Source organism: Dama dama, chromosome 30 (genome assembly GCF_033118175.1).
Source record: "Dama dama isolate Ldn47 chromosome 30, ASM3311817v1, whole genome shotgun sequence".
Classification (NCBI taxonomy): domain Eukaryota; kingdom Metazoa; phylum Chordata; class Mammalia; order Artiodactyla; family Cervidae; genus Dama; species Dama dama.
The window spans coordinates 39,083,745-39,107,881 of NC_083710.1; the positions used below are offsets into that span (position 1 = coordinate 39,083,745).

Genomic DNA, 24,137 nt, shown 5'->3' on the forward strand with positions numbered 1-24,137 from the left:
AGTTTTCAGCTCATTCATGTGAGATACCTGCTCTCTGATTTCTTTCATTTTTTCCAATCTCTTGAGTTTTGTTGCATATTCTTGAACTTCTTTCAATCCAATGTCTGTGCAGAGACGGACCAAGAAACGTAGACCTAAATTATGAAAAACATTTTCAGAGACGTGTATATACATGGTGTTCAAAGAACAAATCAGTACATTCAATCCTCGGGGACACAGTCGGAAAGATGCTCACAGTGTTTGTTTCTCCCGAAAAATCTCTGCAGTTTGCATTCCTGGCCTTCAGAGAAGTAGCCTCCTTGAAGGAGAGCTTAGAGCGACTAGACACACCTGCCCGCCGCCCTTCAGGGGAGACCATGACACCTACAATTCGAGCCTTTAGCTCCTCACCTGTTTCTCCTTGACGCATTTACGACTCCTGACATGTTATATATTTATTGTCTTTTCCTTCCCACTAGAATCCAAGCTCCACAAGGCCATGATTTTCATCTGTCTTGTTTTCTGCCATGTCCATAGGGCAGGAACAGTGTCATGTACCAGCACTGCAGTCACCTGATGACTTTTCTGCGTTCATCAGAAAAGTACTCTGCTCAAAGTGAGGCTGCTCAAAGTGAGGGTTTCTCCTATGCTAGCATCAAGGTAGGCTACTGATTACACCTGTTCTGAAAGTTACCCAGGCCCAAGTGTCCTGGACATTCCCTGTGGCATAGATAATCATTTGACTTTTACAAGGAATCCTAAACTCTCTTTAAAGAAAGAAATGTGGCCTTGCTGGGAGGTGCTCGCACTGCCGTCCAATGCGGAGATGCTGTGACTACTGTGGTGGTCCTCTACCCATGTCAAGTGCGTCCCCAGGGGACACCTGGCAGCACCCAACAGAAGGTATGCAGCTGGCACTGTGGTGGAGGCCAAGGATGCTGTTAGACATTCCAGAATTCACGGACGACCCCACAACAGAATTATTCAATCCCCAACATCAGTGGTGCAGAGGCTGGGAAACTGCCTAGCAGACTGCTGGGTTTCCATTTCCAAAATGGAATTACTATTATTACTACTACTACTATAATGGGCTTCCCCGATAGCTCAGCTGGTAAAGAATCCCACCTGCAATGCAGGAGACCTAGGTTTGATTCCTGGGTCGGGAAGATCTACTGGAGAAGGGATAGGCTACCCACTCCAGCACTTCCCTTGTGGTTCAGCTGGTAAAGAATCCACCTGCAGTGCAGGAGATGTGGGTTCAATACCTGGGCTGGGACTACAATAATGATTATTCTATCACTGCTCCCATGTAATGTCTAAAGCATCAGTTTCCCAGTGTGGCTGAGCTTAAGAATTATATTAAAAGTTGTTAAAAAATAAACAGGAAAAAATCAGACATCCAGGTCCACTGCAAACCTGAAGGAGACTCTCTGTGGGCTGGGCTATAGATTTGTGGTTTTTACAGGCTTTACAAGCAATCCCCATGTATCCTATTTTTTGACTGGTGTTTGGAAACTGCTGTGAGCTAATGAACCCACATCTGAGCAGCATTACAAAACCCCTTGCCCCTAGGCTCCTTTCAAAGGCCATAATTCTGAGTTCTCTGCTTTTCACAAAAGCCAAATTGAGAAAAATATTGCTGAAGGAACATGCAGCATATCTAACCCCTGGATTGGACTGTGCCACTGAAAACTTGGCCCATAAAAGATCCGTTTTTAGGAAACGTGCCCTTTTGTGTACATAGTCACTGGAGGACAACATTCAGAATGGTCTTTTCACACACGTATTCTACTTGCTGCAGGGATGCTGGCAGGAGGGCCGACGTCTCTCAGTGACCTTGCCCACCCTCCTCTGCGTCTCAACACAACTGCAGCAAGAGCTGAACAGATCTGCTTCCTCCAAAAGAACTACCTCCTATTTTGCTCATAAACAGTAAAGATTTCATTCATACAAACCACCGTGTTTTCTCTTTTTCCTTTAGCCCCAGGGCTACTCAGGGCCAAATGCAGTTTAGTGAGAATATACAACCTAGAATACAGTATTCTTCCCTGAAAAGTTGCATGGACACAACTGAGCAACTGAGTACACACATAGGATACAGTTATTTTGTCCTTTTCTGGATCCTGGTCTTGTTGTTACTGTAATACTTTGCATTGTTACTTCAAGTTGCATCAAATCCACTGTGTAGTAAGATTGAAAGAAATAAATATTTTATACAAAGCCAACTTTATAAAAGGGAAATAAGATATACCATAAGGTTTAAAAATAATCTAATAAAACTTCATTTGCTATATCAGCAAGATTATTAGCATTCTATTATCATAAACTCTAAAGGTATATTTTCAATCTCAAAAAGATACATTAAATGGATAGTTTAAAATGCCTTTTCTATAAAATGCCATAGTTTATAAACTTTAAAAAATCAATAATAAACCAAAATCTAGTCTTAAAATTTCATAAAGCTTTGAAATATAGATATCTTTGCTATTGAAGAGAATTAAGTGGTATATTTATTTGTTTTTAACTAAAGCCTCACTTTTTTAAAAAATTCTTTTTTTGGCCAGGCTACGGAATTAGTGGAATTTAGTTCCCTGACCAGGGATTGAACATGGGCCTTTGGCAGTGAGTGGGTGAAATCCTTTCCACTGGACTGCCAGGAAATTTTCCAGTGATGTATTTAAATCCACCAACAATTAAATTCTATAAAAATATGTGCGTGTGTGCTAAGTCACTTCAGTCTAACTCTTTGTGACAATATGGACTGCAGTCCACCAGGCTCCTCTGTTCATGGGATTCTTCAGGCAAGAATACTGGAGTGGGTTGCCACACCCTCCTCCAGGGGATCTTCCCAACCCAGAGACAGAATCTGCATCTCTTAACGTCTGCTGCATTAGCAGGCAGGGTCTTTGCCACTAGCACCACCAGGTACTTGCATAGTCAATTTTTCTGATCCTATAATCACATATTTGAATACATGTACCACAAATTATAGGTTGGTATCTACATATGCAGCTACTGTAGCAAAGGTAATTATTATACCTTTAGACATAAAATGTGAGAACCTATACCCTCACAAGTTATAAACTGTAGTCCCACTTACATTCTACATTTTCTGGAAATTTTCTGTGAATATCTTTGTAAGTGTCTAATGCTTTCTGGTAGTTACCTATAAGTAAGAGAAAACAAACATACAAGCAATTACAGAAATTCAGAGGATTCAGCAAAGGACTGATTTAAATTCCATATGCTGGCACCACTTCATTGGTTTAGAAGAATGACTTTCATGCTTGCCACAAGCATAAGTAACCATTCTTAATACAACCTCTGGAAGAAAATGGACAGATAAACTTGAAAAAGGGGTAAAAGCAGATGTAAACCAGTGATGGCTGAAACTTAGTTCTACTTCTTAAAATAATTTGAGAGACTAATTGCAATGTCATTCACCTGGAAAAGATGAAAAATAACTTGTTTTGCAGTTTTTATTTTGAAACATTAAGAAGTTTATAGAAGGCATTTTATTTTGTAATAAAGTAATTTAGCTTCACATATCAGCAAAGAATTAAAAAAGTGAATTTTGGATCAAAGATGTTTGGGAAAATCTCAGGAAATAGCTTTGGCCCTGTGTTGGCCTCCGTGTACAAGAGGGCAGCCCTGCAAGCCTCAGAGTCTGGTGGGAATGACCGAGGTGAAGTAGGAGCGTCCAGCTCGGGTTTGCTGGGTTAGCTGAGGCAGCTTCTCTTCTCCTGACCTACACATCAGAGCTCAGACCAGAGGACCTCACACATACACTTCACAGACGGGCGTTCTGTGAGTTCAGGCAACTGATGTAATAAAATGTGTGTACACAGCGAGGTTGTACTGCCAACAGGAACATAACATTTTTCTTTATTGTGGCAACCACTGTGTCTTTCATATAATGCCTCAAATATGTGTGCTTATAAAAAGTTAATATTAATTAGTACACAAAATCAGAACACATGTTTATACATAATGACCTAAATGACAGAAAGAAGCAACATATATTAAAATGAATAAGAGCATTTACCACTTCTTCTAAAACAACTAGCTACCATCAGCTGCCATTTCACTTGTGTAGGCCTATAAAAGAAATAAATCAGATGAAATTAGATGAAACAAAAATAATCTGTGGTCAAACAGCTTTATAAAGCCACCTACCTGTACTATCTTCTGATTACTTTTTGACATATGATTAGATCATCTTTGTTATTAAAAACAGCATATATATAATGTCCTTCACCATCATCTGCCATATTTATATGAGGAAATTTAGATTCAGAGTCCTTCAACCTAATTCACACCTTTATTTAGCTGTAAGAATAAAGCTCACCAATCTGGGTAAAGTTCTCAGCATTCTATATTAAACCTTTGCCAGTTCTTTGGCTTAGTACCTCAGGCTTGGAAACTGAGCTTTAGGCTTGCAAATTTAGTACCTAAAGGCAATTTTTGACCTTGTATTTGAACAATTAGACTTCTACTAAAAAGAAAGTAAAAAATAATTCTACTCATCTTTTTTTTATCCCCTTAAAAAGAATTAAATGAATTTTTTTTCTAAAATAAACATGACCAGGATTTCTAAAGACTACTATTAAAAATTTCTAAGAAAAAATTTGACAAAATAAAAGACTAGGGAACAATTTAATGCTCTCCTCACTTTATTTTTCCAAATAAAATATGTAGTTGATTTACAGTATTAGTTTCAAGTGTACAACATAGTGATTCAAATGACTCCATTTAAAGTTGTTCTAAAATATAGGCTATATTCCCTGTGCTGCACAATATGGCATCGTGTCTTATTTATTTTATCCTCATAACCACTCCCTCCCCACCTTGTCCCCCACCTCCACTTTCCCCACATTTAACATTAAAATTCAATTAGGCCAAATACAAAACAGAACATGATATAACCCAATTATTTTTGAATCAGACATGTACAGAACATTCTGATATGAACTTAAAGCCATCTTTAAAAGTTTCATTCTTAATATATAATATATGGAGAAGGCAATGGCAAACCACTTCAGTGTTCTTGCCTTAAGAACCCCACAAACAGTATGAAAAGGCAAAAAGATATGACACTGAACTGTATAATGTATATCAATTATAAATTGAGACAAGTGAAACATTTCTATTAGGGCTCTTTCAGAAATTAAACTCTGCCCTTGGACTGAGATAGTCATTTTCTAACTGATAAAGAAATAATAGTTGCTTGCTGAGATGTGAAAAATACACAAAGTACCTTAAAGAAGTTTTTTTTTAAACTTGTGCATAAAAAGGAAATATATTTATCACAATAAAGACTGAGTCAAATGAAACACAGAAAATGGAAATGACGCATGAATGTTCTCTACAACTGTTCAGGAGCACAGCACGTCTATCAGATTTCAGGCATTTAACTAAACACAAAATCACAACAGTTACTTACTGTATAAGTGAAGCTCTTTCAAAGTACTGAATGGCTTTTTCACAAAACTGGGTGTCAATGTAATAGGCCCCAAGCCACTCGATGACCTCAATGTTGGACGGGAAATACCTATACGACTGGAGAGTGAACTAGTCAACAACGGTTCAGTCTGTAGCATTTACCCACTGGCCAGAGTAATTTATCCAGTGTGACATGTCTTAATTAAAACACACCAGCTGTCAGAAGCACTGTACAACCTTTGAAAGTACACAAGATTTGGAGAACTTAAGATTCGCTTGACACATTTTTCAGTTATCTATAAACATCTTTTTGATGTACTGATACACAGCCTGAGTCAAATTAAATACGTAATAGACTCAAAAGGAATGAAATCATCCTTCAGGAGAAAAATGAATTTGAACTTTTTATTTTTATTTTTTATTAAAATCAATCAAAAACTAACTTTATATTCCACAGATGCTTTATTTTAAATCATTATTCATTTAAAAGCTAATAAGCATTTCTAATTTTTAAAACTTAAAAGGTCTGCTGTCTTCTTTAAAACAACTCATGGAAGGAAGGCAAGACTGCACACCCACCTCGTAGTAGTACTGGAACGCTTGGGACTTATCCCCCTCGCTGTCGTACAGCCCTCCCAGTTTAGACAGGGCCCTGGAGTCAGTGGGAACAACGCTGATCAGCTGCATCAGCCATTCCATAGCTTGACTGGGATCTTCCATTAACTCATACCTTAGACAATTTCAATTAAGGATAACATAATTTTTCTAAATTCATTGATCAAGAAGCAAACCTAAAGCCAACATTTCAATAAAAATGTTTCTTAGTCTATACTAATGTGCTACGTAACACTGTTTACTCCAGGTTTTCTTCAGGGATGAGGATGAAAAATGGGGTCTCACTGGAAACAGCACTTCTGTCCCTGTGTACACCTTGCTTTTCCTTCTTCATTACTACCCACTAAGATCGCCACCACATTTGTACAAGAATTAACAGTACATCTTATCCAAAATTTGTTCTTAACAAAGAAACGTGAATGCTGTGTTCAATTATTCACCGTCTCTTAACATGAGCAATATTTTAAAAGAATGGTTTCTGTGTACTTTCCGATGAGTTTTTCTCTAATTGTACTGTAGTACAAGCCCAAGACAGCTTTTTGTAGCTCTGTGCCTTGTAAATCCTCTGCATACATTAAAATAATTTATTCATACCAATACTTATGGACTACTGACTAATTATTTTGTAATAGCTACCTTAATGAAAATATTTCAATCCAAAGTTTCACTGAAAAATAAGTCTTCTGTTTTTAATGATGACAAACATGACACAACAAGAAAAACATAAAAACAAGGAAATGTATTCAAATAGCCTCAAACACATCAATTGTTTGTCTGGACCCAAACTGATCAGGAACCAGACACCAGCAGGTCATAACACTGACATCTCAGGAGAAAAGAACTCAACAAAACAAAAAAGGCTAAAAGAAGTAACAAACACTATCTGCTCTACAACTAAAATTTTTTAGCCAAAAAATTTTATCTACCCTACCGGAAGAACAGGAGACAATATGTAAAACATTATTATTTCTGATTATTTGGCATGATGCACAGGTTGCAGGATCTTAAGTTTCCTGGCCAGGAATCAAATCTAGGGCCTGGCAGTGACAGCACACAGTCCTAACCACTGGGCGACCATGGAGCCCCCTGAAGGGTCTAATTTATGCTTAATGAACAGCTGTGTGGACCTGACATGACACCCAATTATTTCAATTATTATTTCTAAAGATTAATAATAGCTGCCACTTCTAAATAATTCCTCCTATAATGCACACGACCGTTTAAAACAGGATCACTCAAATAATATTTTCATCACATATTAAACTGATAGCTAGATTTTAAAATATATCCCCATCAATTACTTCATTGGTTAAGCTTATCTAGTAAGTGGTACTCAGTCACCAGCTGAGTGAATTAATGAAACCGTCCTTAAGGAAGATACACATTTGCTATCTGGTAAAGGACTTGGGCGCTGTTTCTTAGGATTGCATGAAGTTTCAGGAAACAGTCCAAAGCTTCATCAAGCCGGTTTAGCTTCTTATAGGTAAGGCCTTGAAAAGAAGGAAAAGAAAAAACATAAATTATAAATACTAGCACTGGTAGTAATTTTCTCAAAGTAACAGAATGAGTATTTAAACATAGGTAAATATTCATCCAGAAGACAAAATAAAAATGAACACAATTTGTTAAAAAGGGAGAGAAGACAGGAAATTCCATTGATGTTTGGCAGACACCAAAACAAGCCCAAAGCTTTCATAATTTAAAATGGGGGGTGGGACAGGAATGAGAAACAGATAGAAAGGGCCATAACAAACAGTTCAGAAATGAGCTGGGTTACAGAATTCAGTCAGTGGGCATTTGAAGTTGAGGACAACTAAGGGACAAATTATAAAGGTGCCAGGACAAGTGACCACGCATGATGAAAAATCGAGAGTCCTCTCCTGAATTTTTTCCTTTTTCGAATAAATTCATAATTTATTTGCAAAACAGAAAAAACAAAGCTATCAAAGTATGAAAAGAAAACAGAGGAAAATGATTTTGTAATCTTGAGGTGGGGAAGGGCTTCATAAAGCAATAAACAAATAAGCCACAAGTTTTCAGAAGCCAAATATGACTACATAAAACATAGAAAAATTCCTTTTCACAGAAGAACTAATAAAGCTCCTTCAGGCAATGGACTAGCAGACACATTTAAATGCATGAAGAAGCTAAAACAGGTGCCTGGTGAGCGACCTCCTGCCCCAAGGGGTCTATACTCGCCCCTCTCCTATCTACGCCCCTTCCTTCACATGCAGCTTTACTGTCTGCCTGTGCCACTAAAACTGCTCATTCCTCCCTGCTGGCTCCTCTTACCCAGCCCCAGTCCAGGAGGGTGGAAAAAAAAAGGGCAACTTTCCCATTTTACTCACCAATGTTATAAAGCGCTTCAGTGCAAGAACAGTCATTTCTTAGAGCCTCTTTATAGAACTCAGCTGCCTTCTCATAGTCTCCATTTGCAAAGACTGTATTCCCTTTATTAGTAAGAGCCGACGGATTATATCTGTCAGAGTTCACAGCTAAATCTGCATAGCTACTGGCTTGTGCAAATTCATTTTCCTAAATAAAGTACCAAATGCACAAATTACCTGAAGCTCTTCACACCTTTTCTGACTCTTCTGAGATTACAGACATGATAAATGGACTTTCTGAAATTACATATAGGAGAAACACACATTTTATATATCCTGGTCTTGCCAGACTCATCCTACAGAGGGGTTTTAATCATCAAGAAGTTTCTTATGAATGACTTCTCCACAGTCATGGTCTGAACACCCCACCACTCAGAAGTCAGTGGCTCCATCTCCCGTCACCACGGATGGAAGGTGTGAGCGCCCTAGGCCTACAACACCCACACAGCTACCAAGGCACCACTGTCCCCACCACCACCCTGGCTGCATGGCCCAAGGATCCCCGCATCACCACAGTCCACGGCCTCCGCTGCATCCCCAGTGTCACTCTGTCACTGCCTGATGCGGACACGGCTGTCCTTCAGCTGCCCCGTGCAGGCCTCTCACATAACTGGTGGTGCCTTGTCGTCTTGGCTGAGGGAGGGACCCAGCTTCCCACCTCCCCTCCCCTGTGGTTCTTGTCCAGCGGCTATGGGGCTCCAGGATGTGAGGCAGCACCACCCTCCCCCACCCCAGTGAAGGTTCTTCCAGGTTTCCAGCTGCAAGGCTGGAGTGGAGACGCCCCTGGGCCCCAGGCTGTCCTCACTCGCTCCTTGCCACAAAGTCCAATTCTTCCTCCTGCTGATGAACATGACCCGGATCTGTGCCAGGCTGGGCAGTGAACCACAGAGGGGGCAGCTGCATCCCAGGGACGTCTCCACCAAGCTGATGGGCATTGGGGTGTTTCTAGCCACTTATGGTTATTGAGAGCGGCGCTGCCCTGAGCACACACATATGAGAATCAGTGGGGACCCTGCACTGTAATTCATGAATCAGTACCTATCAGCCGGGTGCTGCTGCCAAACACACTGAAACATGCAACACTGTCTCCTGGACTATGCTGCAGGAAGAGCTGTGAGGGGCTGCTGCAGAGAGGCCATGAGCCATGAGTGGAGGCTGGAAATGGCTTTGAGCCTGATACTGTGGCTGGATGACCTCAGGGTCACGGGAGGGAGGGCAGCTGCACACAGCAGGAGGGGAGGGGAGGGGAGAAGGGAGAGCAAGACTTAAGAATGGCCTCGAGGACAACCGTAGCCTTCACATCCTCCTCTCCAAACCTTTCCCAACAAGACAACAAACTCCATGCGGACAGCAGCCTCTGCTCTCAGGGACCCTGGCAGACGAGCAAGCAGAGCTGTGAGATGGAGGCAGCACCTCCCAGCCTCAGGTGATGGGGCACCAGATAAATCCAGGCCCTTCAGGCAGGATGTGAGGGGGCCTTGGTGACTTCAAGCACCAAGTCTTATTATACAGCAACAGACCCCACACTGGACACAAGCCACATACCTTGGACTATGTCACCCACATGACACCCCAGACTGGTCACAATGCTCAAACACTCCCACAGAACCAGGAGCAGTGAGTCACTGGTCAGAGGCTGCAGTGGCTCTGCTTGGCTGACCACTCAGTTCTCCTCCTCCTTGTAAGTTTTTCTTGGTCTCCTCCTGCACACTCATCCAACCTGATAAAACTCTGGTCAGAAAGTAAATCATCTTCACAAAGTCCACTGAAGATTTTCTAAATCTAATGGACTGACTGCAGCGGAGACACGTCCAGGAACAGCTGGGAACGCCAGGTTCCAGCCTTGCTGTCAGCCCGCTCATGACCCTGGGGCGGGCAAGGGCCCCTCCTGGGAGCAGCTGCAGGTACAAAGGCCCAGACCTACCGCAGCAGGAAAGGTCCTCAGGGTCAGCTGAGGCGTCAAGTGATGGTATGAAGGCCAAGCCCTGCCTCTCCCCTCTCTGCCCCTGTAGGACTCCCACCTCCAGCCCGGGATCTCTGTTCTCCTGCACTGGCTCTCTACTCTCAAGACTCCTACTTCCCTTCGTGCCTCCCACCAATCAGAGTCGTCAGGCTGTGAGCTTCTCCTCTCCTGTCTCCATCTGACTGGCACTCTGGCCTCCTTGGTCCCCACTCTGTATCCTGTGCCCCACTTGCTCCCTGGACACACAGATGCTGTCTTCATACCAGAGCTGGGCCTTCAACAACAGTCACTCTCACGGTTCTGGAGACTGGAGGGCAAGGATCGAGGGGCCAGCAGGCCTGGTGTCCAACAAGGGCCATGTCCAGACCTGCAGGTGCCCACTTGCTGTGTCCTCTGAGGGCAGGGCTCTGGTCTCCTCCTCTTCTAATAAAGGCGCAAATCCCCTCACAGCCTTGGCTAAACCTAAGTCCCCACCTCCAAATACCATCACACGGGGTATGAGGGCTGCAAATATGAACCTGGGGGAGATGGTCCTCCTGTCCACGGAATCTATTATCAAAGCTTAAACCTCCAAGAGACAACCAGCCAAGTCCATCTCTCATCCTGACGTCCCAGCTGGGATCAGTTCCAAGGTCCTCATTCCAGGACAGCCCTCGCCCTCCTGTCCACAAAGCCAGTCCAGCACCCCTGACCTCGCCCTGGTGTCACAGTCCCCCAGCTTTTCCAGAGCCTCACCTTGGCACCAGCATAAAAATACACGGCTCCAATACATGCTTGCGAAGAGCAAAACTCACCAAGTAATACAGGAAAGAGAGGTTGGTCGCAGCTGCACTCTTCACTCTACTGTCCTTTTTTTCAAACATTTTTAAGGTCTCCACAGCCTAGAAATGAAAAATCTGCAAGTTGTTACCCTGGTAACATGACAGCACTTAGACTGAAGTAGGGGACAAGATTAGCGTACCTGGAGAGAGGACCTGGAAAGGCCAGGGGTGGCTAGTGTGTTAAGGAGAACAGGTGACAGGTCAGGAGGTCAGTGATTGTCAGGACTTGTGAAAAAGGACAAACTAGAAACACTTAAAATTTCACAAAGGTCCCTCACTTCACAGCAAACAGATGGGGAAACAATGGAATCAGTGACAGACTTTATTTTCTTGGGCTCCAAAATCACTGCAGACGGTGACTGCAGCCATCAAAGTAAAAGCTCCTTGGAAGAAAAGCTATGACATACCTAGACAGAGTACTAAAATGTAAAGACACTACTTTGCCAACAAAAGTCCATATAGTCAAAGCTATGGTTTTTCCTGTAGTCATGTATGGATGTGAGAGTTGGACTATAAAGAAGGCTGAGCACCAAAGAATTGATGCTTTCAAACTTCGGTGTTGGAGAAGACTCTTAAGAGTCCCTTGACTGCAAAGAGATCAAACCAGTCAATCCTAAAGGAAATCAACCCTGAATATTCACTGGAAGGACTGATGCTGAAGCTGAAGCTCCAATACTTTGGCCACCTGATGTGAAGAGCTGACTCAATGGAAAAGACGCTGATGCTGGGAAAGATTGAAGGCAGGAGAAGGGGGCGACAAAGGATGACATGGTTGGATGGTATCACTGACTCAGTGGACCTGAATTTCAGCAAGCTCCAGGAAATGGGGAAGGACAGGGAAGCCTGGCGTGCTGCAGTCCATGGGGTTGCAAAGAGTCGGACACAAGTGAGCGACTGAACAACAACAAGAAATAGGGATGTTACGAACACAACTGGTGGGTCCACAGCAGATTAGATTTGGCTGAGGGAGCAGTGACACTGATTCTGTGAGCCTGTGATGTAGTCAGTGTTTACCTGAAGAAGACCATCTTCTCTCAGAGAACAATTAGAAAAGTCAGATAACTCACTAAAAATACTTTTGAGGGCACTGGAGAGCTACTGAGGCAACAGAATTTGAAGCCAAGACTCAGCAAACACTGAGCCTAAATAAGCACAGAGGAAGAAAAAGCTGAGAAACATTCTTAAAACATGAGGGCCCTGTGGATGGAGGTGAAGAGAGGGACAGACACGATTGCAGCCCCAGGAAAGGAGACACAGCTGAGCAGCCTCAAAAGTGGGACAGGAAGCAATTCTGGAGCATTACAAAGTGACCTGCTGCAGATCCAAATGTGACTACACTCTGCAGCAAGAAGACTTTAAAGCACGTTCTTAACCCTCTGCAAATCTGAGATGTCCCGACCAAGCAGGACACAAGGGATGTCAGACTTAGAATAATTTACAAAAGTATTTAGAACCTCCAACATCCACTTAAAAACACGGACAGAATAAAAACATATTTCATATTCTAAGATTCTATAATATTCTGAAAAGACTAAATAATTAAATTCTAATAAAAGGAACATTCTCAGGTATTTTTGGCTCTGAAGTAGGCAGTTTTCATAATGTTCTTTACATGTTTTATGAATGTCTCCAACATTTGTTTTTAAAAGTAAAATAATATAAACATATTTATAAATGAAACTGATAAAAGTTCACTTAATAAAATTTAGCTGTAAGTGGAAAAATAAATAATGAAAATAAACAGTGTTAGTTTGGGTTTTTTTTTTTCCTCTCCAAGAAGAATTGTTGTGGCTATTCAGTTGCTAAGTCATGTCCAACTCTTTGTGGCCCCATGAACTGCAGCATACCAGGCTTCCCTGTCCTTCACTATCTCCCGCAGTTTACTCAAACTCATGTCCATTCAGTTGGAGATGTCATCCAACCATCTCATCCTCTATTTCCCTCTTCTCCTCCTGCCCTCATTAGGAAAACAGATAAATCTCTGTTTTCATTTCTTTTCCTGGCTGATACTGTCTGAAGCTACAGGCTTCAGCTTTCCTGAATGTGTTCATCTACCACCACTGGCCTTCACCCTGTCCATATGTAGCTCTAATGGAATTCTTTCTCTGATATAAACATGACCACTGGGACCTCCCTAGCGGTCCACTGATTACGACTCTGTGCTTCCACTGTTGGAGGCATGGCTCCATTCCTGGTCAGGAACTAAATCCCTGCAAGTTGCCTAGCATGGCAAAAAAAGAAAGAAACAGAAGTAACAGGTCAAAATTAAAAACACAGCATTGTTAAAGGAAATTATGTTTAGAAATAAAAATATTACTCTACTTCAGACTTCAGAATAATCACAGGTAATAGTATTCTAGAAAAGAGTTTCATAACAATATCACTTTGATCAGTTAACATGAAATTCCATCTAAACACTTTTTTTTTCTGGTTTTATTCATGAAATGAGAGCCAGTGCACGAGCCGAGCAGACCCAGAGGGGACAGTGACAACTGGCCGGGCCAGCAGAGCTCCATCTCACCCACTCCAACCAGGGTCCCCTCTCCGTGGCTGATTGTATTCAGACCTATCCAAACACTAGGCTGTCAGAGCTAGCGGGGCCTGGGGGGCTGTGGGGGGGCAGTCCCTGTGCATCTAAACACTTTTTTTTAAACTTACTTGATTAAAGTCCTTTTGTCTCAGGTATGTAATTGCTTTGTTTATTTCCAGATCATTTGCCAGCTCTACATACTGAGAGGCTTTCACAACTTCAACACACCTATAAAATAAAGCATAAAAAAGGTTATTTTAGGCGACTTCCCAGGTGGTACAGTGGTTAAGACTATGCACTCCCAAGGCAGGGGGCGTGGGTTAGACACCTGGTCAGGGAACTAGACCCCACATGCTACAACTAAGAGTTCGCATACCGCAGCTAAAGACCCCTTGTACCCAACTAAGACCTGGTGCAGCCAAATAAATAAATACATAAATTTTAAAAATGTTATAACTTTTAGAGTGTCCTATGCTAATTTACCATATAATATGATTTACTTCATAAGAAGAAATCACTATTTGTAATTATTTATTCATTTTTCTAATAACAAAATTTTAAATCAATAAAAGAAAACACCATGTCCATTCAGTCACAGTAAATTTCTCTCTTACCAGTCATAACCTACAGCAAAGGATGTTTCAATTACAGGAGCAATGAGCTTTGCAGCTGTCATGATATACTTTTCTGCCATGGCTTTTCTACATCAAAAAAACAAAACAGTTTTATTTAGAAATATGGTATAAAAAGTTTCAACTTACTCCTTAAAATATAAACTTATGCCACTGGGGAAGAGCAGAGAAACAGCTCTAGAAAGAATGAAGCAGCTGGGCAAAAGCGGAAACACTGATCAGCTGTGGATGTGTCTGGTAGTGAAACTAGAATCTGATGCTGTAAAGAACAATACTGCATAGGAAGCTGGAATGTTACACCTATGAATCAAGGTAAATTGGATGTGGTCAAGCAGGAGATGGCAAGAGTGAACACCGACATCTTAGGAATCAGTGAACTAAAAAGGATGGGAATGGGTGAATTTAATCAGTGACCATTATATCTACTACTGTGGGCAAGAATCCTTTAGAAGAAATACAGTGGCCCTCATAGTCAACATAAGAGTCCAAAATGCAGTACTTGGGGGCAATCTCAAGAACGACAGAATCATCTTGGCTCATTTCCAAGGCAAACCATTCGATATCACAGTAATCCAAGTCTGTGCCCCAAACAGTAATGCTGAAGAAGCCGAAGTTGAATGGTTCTAAGAAGACCTACAAGACCTTCCAGAACAAATACCAAAAAAAGATGTCCTTTTCATCACAGGGAACTGGAACGCAAAAGTAGGAAGTCAAGAGAAACCTAGAGCAACAGGCAAGGTTGGCCTTGGAGTACAAAATGAAGCAGGGCAAAGACTAACAGAGTTTTGCCAAGAGAATGCACTGGTCATAGCAAACATCCTTTTCCAACAACACAAGAGACGAGTCTAGACATGGACATCATCAGATGGTCAAATTATTTGCAGCTGAAGATGGAGAAGCTATATACAGTCAGCAAAAACAAGACCAGGAGTTAGCTGACTGTGGCTCAGATCATCAGCTCCTTACTGCAAAATTCAGGCTTAAATTGAAGAAAGTAGGGGAAACCTCTAGCTTATGACCTAAATCAAATCACTTATGATTATACAGTGGAGATGACAAACAGATTCAAGGGATTCGATTTGGTAGGAAGACAGCCTGAAGAACTATGGATGGAGGTTCGTATATTATATAGGATGGGATGACCAAAACTATCCCCAAGAAAAAGAAATGCAAAAAGGCAAAGTGTTGTCTGAGGAAGCCTTACAAATAGCTGACAAAAGAAGAGAAATGAAAGGCAAAAAAGTAAGGGAAAGATATACCCATGTGAATGCAGTGCTCCAAAGACTAGCAAGGAGAAATAAGAAAGCCTTCTTCAGTGAAGAATCAAAGAAATAGACGAAAACAATAGAATAGGAAAGACCAAAGATCTCTTCAAGAAAACTGGAGATACTAGGGGAATATTTCATGCAAAAATAGGCACAATAAAGGACAGAAATGGCAAGGACCCAACAGAAGCAGAAGAGACTAAGAAGAGGTGACGAGAATACACAGAAGAACTACACAAAAAAGGTATTAATGACCAGGATAACCACAATGGTGTGGTCACTTGCCTAGAGCCAAACATCCTGGAGTGTGAAGTCAAGTGGGCCTTAGGAAGCATTACTATGAAGAACGGTAGTAGAGGTAATAGAATTCCAGATGAGCTATTTTAAATCCTAAAAGATGATGCTATTAAAGTGTTCACTCAGGAGAAGGAAATGGCAACCCACTCCAGTATTCTTGCCTGGAAAAGTCCATGGACAGAGGAGCCTGGCGGGCTGCAGTCCATGGGATTACATGACTGAGCATGTGTGCACGAGGGTGGAGGGAGATGGGTTGGTAGCAATAAAGTGGTAGAACTAAAAAAAAAAAAAAAAGTGTTCACTCAATATGCCAGCACATTTGGAAAACTCAGCAGTGACCACTGGACTGGAAAAGGTCAGTTTTCATTCCAAATCCAAAGAAAGGCAATGCCAAAGAATGTTCAAATTACTGCACAATTGCACTCATCTCACATGACAGCAAGAATATGCTCAAAGTCCTTCAAGCTAGGCTTCAGCAGTACATGAACAGAGAACTTCCAGATGTACAAGCTGGGTTTAGAAAAGGCAGACGAACCAGAGATCAAATCACCAACATCTGGTGGATCACAGAAAAAGCAAGAGAATTCCAAAAAAAAATCTACTTCTGCTTCAATGACTATGCTAAAGCCGTTGACTGTATAGATCACAACAAACCATGGAAAATTCTTAAGAGATGGGAATACTAGACCACCTTACCTGCCTCCAGAGAATCCTGTATGCAGGTCAAGAAGCAACAGAACTGGACATGGAACAGCAGACTGGTTCCAAATAGGGAAAGAAGTACATCAAGGCTGTATATTGTCACCATGATTATTTAACTTATATGCAGAGTACATCATGAGAAATGCTGAGCTAGATGAAGCACAAGCTGGAATCAAGATTGCCAGGAGAAATATCAACAACCTCAGATATGCAGATGATACCACCCTTATGGCAGAAAATGAAGAAGAACTAAAGAGCCTCTTGATGAAAGTGAAAGAGCAGAGTGAAAAAGCTGGCTTAAAACTCAACATCCAGAAAACTAAGATCACGGCACCTGGTCCCATCACTTCATAGCAAATAAGATGGGAAACAATGGAAACAGTGACAGACTATTTTCTTGGGCTCCAAAATCACTGCAGATGGTGACTGCAGCCATGAAATTAAAAGATACTTGTTCCTTGGAAGAAAAGCTATGACCAATCTAGACAGCATATTAAAAAGCAGAGACATTACTTTGTCAACAAAGGTCCGTCTAGTCAAAGCTATGGTTTTTCCAGTAGTTGTGTATGGATGTGAGAGTAAGTTGAGCACTGAAGAATTGATGCTTTTGAACTGTGGTGTTAAAGAAGACTCTTAAGAGTCCCTTGGACTACAAGGAGATCCAACCAGTCCATCCTAAAGGAAATCAGTCCTGGATGTTCACTGAAAGGACTGATGCTGAAGCTGAAACTCCAATACTTTTGGCCAACTGATGGGAAGAACTGACTCACTGGAAAAGACCCTGATGCTGGGAAAGATTGAAGGCAGGAGGAGAAGGGGCCAACAGAGGATGAGATAGTTGGATGGCATCACCAACTCGATGGACATGAGTTTGAGTAAGTTCCAGGAGTTGGTGATGGACAGGGAGGCTTTGCGTGCTGCAGTCCATGGGGTTGCAAAGAGTTGGACACAACTGAGCTGAACTGAACTGCTCCTTGGAAGAAAAGCTATAATAAGCATAGACAGCGTATTAAAAAGCAGAGATATCACTTTGCCAACAAAGGTCAATCTAGTCAAAGCTGTGGTTTTTACAGTAATTGTGTACGGATGCGAGAGTAGGACCATAAAGAAGGCTGAGCACCAAGAATTGATGCTTTTGAACTGTTGTGTTGGAGAAGACTCTCGAGTCCCTCGGACTGCAAGGAGATCAAACCAGTTAATCCTAAAGGAAATCAACCCTGAATATTCATGGATGGACTGATGCTAATGCTCCAATACTTTGGCCAGCTGATGCGAAAAGCTGACTGATAGGAAAAGACCCTGATGCTGGGAAGGATTGAGGTCAGGAGGAAAAGGGGGCGACAGAAAATGAGATGGTTGCATGGCATCACTGACTTAATGGACACGAGTTTGAGCAAACTCCAGGAGGTGGGAAGGACAGGGAAGCCTGGTGCTGCAGTTTATGGGGTTGCAAAGAGTCACCGACCTAGCGACTGAACAACAATAACAAGCATAAACACTGTCTACCGGCAGCTGTGCTAGCAATCTGTTTACAAATCAGGTTGAAAACCACAACCAGGAAACGGGATTAGAAGGCAATGACGACCTGTGAGATCAGCAGTTTTTGGTCTGTGATGCCTCGGATGAAAGAAAGAAAGCAGGGAGTGGAAGGGGGAGGAAGGGACGCAGCAGACAGACACAGGACTCGGCAGCTGAAGCTCTGGGACTTGCACCATCTGGGGAAGTCAAAGAGTGAAAACCGCCACTGAAGAAGCTATGGTAAATATTAGAACTGAACTGCTACACGTCTCTACAGAGCTGCCTAATATTCACCTTTCATACAAATGGAGTCAGATTTATGTGTACTGTAGCATATGTCAGTATTTCATTCATTTTATGGCTAAATAATATTTTATTGTATGGATGGACCAATTTTTTATCCATTCCTGTTGTGAACATTTGGGTTGCTTCCCTTCTTGGATGGCTACTATGAACATTTGTTAAGTGATTGTGCAGATGTATGCTCTAATTTTAAGCATGTTCATAATTGCTCATTGAAGCATTTTCATCATGGTTGCTTTAAAATTTGTCAAATAATTCTAACATTTCTGTCGTTTCAGTGTTGGCATCTATGGACTGTCTTTTTTCACTGAGATCTTCCTGGTTCTTGGTATGGTGAGTGATTATTGATCAAAACTTGGACATTTTGAGGAGTTCCCTGGCAACCTAGTGGTTAGGGTTCTGGGTTTTCACTGCCATGGTCTGCATTCAATCCCTGGATCAGGGAACTGATACCTCCTGCAAGCTGCAGCACAGACAAAAAAAAAGAAAGAAATTTTAACATTTTTGGTATATATATGATGATGGAATATTACTCAGCCATAAAAAAGAATGAAATAATGTCATGTGCAGCAACAAGGATGGACCTAGAGATGAACATACTAAGTCAAATATGCAGTTTATATGCGGAATCTAAAAAAATGATACAAATGAACTTATTTACAAAACAGACTCATAGGCATAGAAAACAAAGGGGAATGCGGAGTGTTTATTTATCAATATACAGAGAGTAAATCAACTATGTTTCAATAAAAAGTTAAAAATAAAATAATGTTCATTCAGGATCTTCTATACTACTTTCACCTTTAAGGATTTGGGAAGTGATGTATTTTAAAGAGGCAAATGCTTTTGTATTTTATTTGGGAAAAAAATAATAGGTAGAAAATAAAAAGACTGAATTTTATTGAAATCTTCTGTTTTAGCTGTCTTTCTTGACACCACTCCAGCTGGCAGAGAAGAGATATCACCTCATCACTTGCAGATAAAGGGAGATGCCCACATTCCCCATAGCCTGCTCTGACCCTCATCTTGTCCTTTGGCTAAAGAAAGCAGGCTTTTTAAAAAATGCAGCCCGTGGCTTCCTGACTCCCTATTTATTCAGCTCCCAGTCTGGGAAGCATGAGGGGATCACTGTCAGGCTGCTCTTCAAGTCACCAAGGCCCCTGCTCATCTGCCCTCTTGTCTCCACATTTCTTCTCACTTTGCTTTATATACAATTCCCAGGGTTTTTACTTGTACTTAGTGGGACGAACATGGAAAAGTATATCTACTCCATCTTCCCAGAAGGATAAGCTTAATTTTTACTGTTAAACTAACTCCTAAAGATTGAGGGCTCTCCATACACAGGGCTTCCCAGGTGGCGCTAGTGGGAAAGAACCTGCCTGCCAATGCAGGAGACCTAAGGGACATAGGTTCGATCCCTGGGTCAGGAAGATCCCGTGGAGGAGGGCATGGCAACCCTCTCCAGTATTCTTGCCTGGAGAATCTCCACAGACAGAGGAACTTGGAGGGCTACAGTCAAGAGGGTCATATAGAGTCGGACACTACTAAAGCGACTTAGCATGCATGTATACATACAATGGAATATTATTCAGCCTTAAAAATGAAGGAAATCCTGTCACATGCTAAGCACAGATGAAAAGCCAGTCATAAACGAACAAATACCGTGATTCCACTCAGATGAGGTCCCCAGAGCAGTGGATTTCATATAACAGACAGCAGAGTGGTGGCTGTCAGGGACTGGGGGGTAGGCAGAAGTTGGTGGGCGGAGTTGTGCAGTGGGTACTGAGCTGCAGTGTGGAAGGTGAAGACTTCTGAACACCAGTCACAAATCAATGTGAATGTTCCAATACTTAACATTATCTTTGAAATGAAGAATTATCTACCATGGTTGAGATAAATTTTACGTTATGTGTATTGTATCACAATTTAAAAAAACTGAGCCTTCTCTCATGTGATATAACTCCTAAGATGCCTGATGCATACTCAATATTAGAATGTTCAAGCCATACTTGACAGAGACTAGGTACCATACTGGAGAAAGGAAGAAAAGATATAAAGAGAAAGAATTTTGTCTCTGGGAGCTGTAATTTAATTGGGCAGGATAAAAATACAGAGATATATTTAAACAAAGGTAATATGAACAAAGTCCTAATACTGCACCAGATGCAGAGGGAAAGCAAACTACAGAGAAACAGAGAAACTGAGTAAAAATAACTGCGATTAACATGAGGACTGAGATTATTTTGAAGGAGAAAACAGAATTCAGTAAAGACAGAAATGGTGAAACAGCACTATTCTAGAAATATACTGAACACAACAAGTTTTGAAAGGAATAATCAGAATGCACATTCAAGTCTCTTAGAGAAGACCATATTTAATCATTAAGTGCCCAAAATATTACCTTTCACGTTCCATTTGTCTCAGATGATCATTTTTTATAGCTTCAATCACTAAATTAGTATGTGGGTCATCCTGGGGGGAAAGTGAGGGAATCAGAAGTAAACACTGAGAACTGGGTGGCTAATCAGCCTCAGCACTAGGCCACACTGTACACAGTAGAGAGCGAGTGAGTCTTTCTGAACTGTTTTTCTCATGTAAAGCAGAACTTTCTTCCTTCTGATGACCTGTCACACTCTTCACTGAACTAATGCAGATTCTAGCAGCTGACACAAGGTCAGGCTGGAAAGCATAGGACCAAGAATACGGAAGCCATGGTTGTCAGTACAAATGGGTGGAAGCCTAAGTCACATGTAATTGCCTTAATGACATCAGTGATTTAGTATGACCCTACATTGACCTCTACTTTCTACTGAAGACACGGCTTTCTTTCACAACATACATTATTTTTTCTCAATATGAAAGTTATGTATGATAAGTAACATCTACCCAGCACTTACTATGTTCCAGGATTAAGCATTTCACATGCATTCCCTCATTGGATCCTCACAACCCTATACAGCAGGCTGTTGTAATTAGTGCTATTTTAAAAACAAAGGACAAGGAGAATAAATACTGAGCAGTGGGGCCGACCACCACACTGCCATTCCCTTGTAATCCATCAAGAAAATCTAGAAGGTTCCTTTTATGAAATCGACATTACTATACCATCACGATCTATCAACATGGACAATTTCACATGATTTAACTTCACATAAGATAACATTAAGGAATGATAATTTTTCATAAGATTCTCCCTTTTGTTTTTTGAGTAAAATTGTGCAGTCTGTTTAAATCATAATCTCCAGCCCTATTTCAATAGTTCTGTTGTCAACCTAATCTAAATAACAAATGAAAATGATAAAACATATTAATATAGGACTGGCAGAAACCTGAAGTCATTCACCCCAACTTCATCACTTCTGGAGACAGAGAAGCACAGCTAATTAGGAACTGGCTACATAAGAGTCTTCTTCATACTCACGCTTGGCGAAATGTATTTATCATCTTCGTCAATTTCTAGTGGAACAGCAATCAGTTTTTGGAATGACTTCTTCATTTTTTCTCGATCTCCAATGGCAAAGTAACTAAGAATCAGATTGAAGCCTGCCTTCAGATTTGGAGCCATACTCATGATGTGCTCAAAAGAAGAGATGGCATCCGAATACTGGCCAGTTTTAATAAATGTGACTCCAATGTTCTGCATAATTTTAATCCTGAAAAAACACATGGACTCCCTTTAAAAGTTTGAACTCCCCAGCTGGCAATCAAGTTATTCCACAAATAATTTCCTCCTTTTCTTTGCCATGTTACTTTTTGTTTTGTTAAAGATTTACTGAGGTTTATTTTACACATTATAAAATTCACTTGCTTTAAGTATGTGATTCAATGACTATTGCTGTACTAACACAGTTGTGAAACCACAATCACACTCTAAGTCATTTCCATCTCCCTAGAAAGAACACCTGTGCCCACCTGCAATCACTCCTCAGTCTAGCCTCTAGCCCCAGGCAAACGCTAATTTCCTTTCTGCTCTCTGGACTGGACTTGCCTTTCTAGACATTGCATATGAATGGAGTTACACAACATGTGATATTCTGTGCCTTCATTCAATTAGCATAATTTTTGAGCTTCCTCCATATAACAGCATGTAAGAGAATGTCACTCCTTTTTCATTGCTGAATAGTATCCTACAGTGCAGCTATACCACCTTCCATCCATTGATTACATGATAGATACTTGGACTGCTTCTACTTTTTGGATATTATGAATAATGCTGCTACAAACACTCATGTACAATCCTTTGTGACGATATATGTTTTCACTTCTCTTGGTTATATACCTAACAGTGGAATTGGCCGTATAGTAAATTTGCATTTAATTTTTTTAAAAAACAACCTTATTATTTTCCAAAGTGTCTGTGCTATTTTATATCCTCAGTGCATAAGGACTCTCATTTCTCTGCATCTTCCTCAGCACTGATCATTGTCTATATTTGATGACAGCTATTCTACCTTATTTCCAACCACTACGTAATATAATCCCATTTCAACTAAATCTCTTTATTCATAATTCTCTGACCATCAGACCATGGTGTTTCTCAGCCTTTTCTCAGTGTCCTTTTGTCTGGAATGTCATCTCTGTGTTCACTTCAGTAACCAACTCAAGTGTACCTCCTTCACTAAGCCTTTTCTGACCTTTCCTGAGAATTCCTATTCTCAGTAATTATTCCTGCAACTTAATTATCATACTACCTCTTGACTGTGGATTGTTAAGCACTTACTATTTACTATATAATACTATCTTTTTCTAAAATGTTTAAATTCTTGGTCTCACCTGGGTTAAAAGTACCTCAAGGGCACTATGTTCTATAAGTTAGATAACTGCTGATGATAGTGAGATATGTTGCATAATTCGAAAACAAATGTCCGCGAAAAGTGGCATTTACAAATAAATTAACTTTCTCAAGGGAATTGCACCATGCCCAGGAGAAATTATGAACAGTAAATATCCTAGAAACCTAAGTTCCCCTAGTTATACCAGACTAAGATAACTTACTGTTTCTGCTCTTAAAATATTATAATAGGAAATACCCCAGCACCTCCCCTGTCCACCTCTTCTAAGAGTCAACAGTAACCCTTCCTCCACTATTTCCTTCTCGAGCTCCGGTAAGAATGTAAGGAATTAAGTATCCTGTCTCGCACTCTGGAGTCTGCTATGTTCTAAACAACTGCTGTCTGATTTGGTGTGGGCAGTAAGTTGTATTACAGTGCTAATGGCTGGAGGGTTATTTCCTATACAGGCCCATTAGCTCTGTTTTATTCCAACTGATCACGTATTATGCCTTTAACCTTTAGCTTCCATCATACAAATGCATGCAAGGGTCAGACCTAAACACTACACCTATAAGAAAAATCTAACCCCTCTCATGTACCCATACCACACAGCACTCAGTCCACTGGCAACATGTCAGAAGAGTGACTTTGTTTCTGAAGAATGACAAATTTTACAAACTTACCTCATTTCTTTATGGACACTTGGAATTTGATCTAAGGCCATTCGGTAGAATTTAATGGCTTTGGAATAATTTCTTTGCTTTAAATAAATATTTCCCATATTCACTTTCAACCGTCCTAATTTTAAAAAAATTAATGAATATGTAATATCCTATTTCTTTCACTTTTTCTATGAGACCAAAAAGTATACAGTATAAATGCTAAATATAAACAACAATCTCTTGTGGATA

At 40.9% G+C, this 24,137-nt stretch overlaps 1 protein-coding gene across 1 annotated transcript in view; it reads right to left on the bottom strand.

Moving 5' to 3' along the window:
* IFT88 (intraflagellar transport 88) overlaps positions 1-24,137 on the bottom strand; it is a 62,068-nt gene that overhangs the window by 9,769 nt on the left and 28,162 nt on the right. The window contains exons 11-23 of the mRNA XM_061133131.1: positions 23,910-24,024; positions 21,876-22,107; positions 20,856-20,926; positions 14,352-14,438; positions 13,866-13,965; positions 11,181-11,267; positions 8,385-8,571; positions 7,418-7,526; positions 6,001-6,151; positions 5,423-5,538; positions 4,025-4,077; positions 3,080-3,145; positions 28-134 (exon numbers count right to left, since the gene is read on the bottom strand). Of these exons, the coding sequence (XP_060989114.1) occupies positions 28-134; positions 3,080-3,145; positions 4,025-4,077; positions 5,423-5,538; positions 6,001-6,151; positions 7,418-7,526; positions 8,385-8,571; positions 11,181-11,267; positions 13,866-13,965; positions 14,352-14,438; positions 20,856-20,926; positions 21,876-22,107; positions 23,910-24,024 (1,481 nt within the window). The remainder of the gene's footprint in view (positions 1-27; positions 135-3,079; positions 3,146-4,024; positions 4,078-5,422; positions 5,539-6,000; positions 6,152-7,417; positions 7,527-8,384; positions 8,572-11,180; positions 11,268-13,865; positions 13,966-14,351; positions 14,439-20,855; positions 20,927-21,875; positions 22,108-23,909; positions 24,025-24,137) is intronic.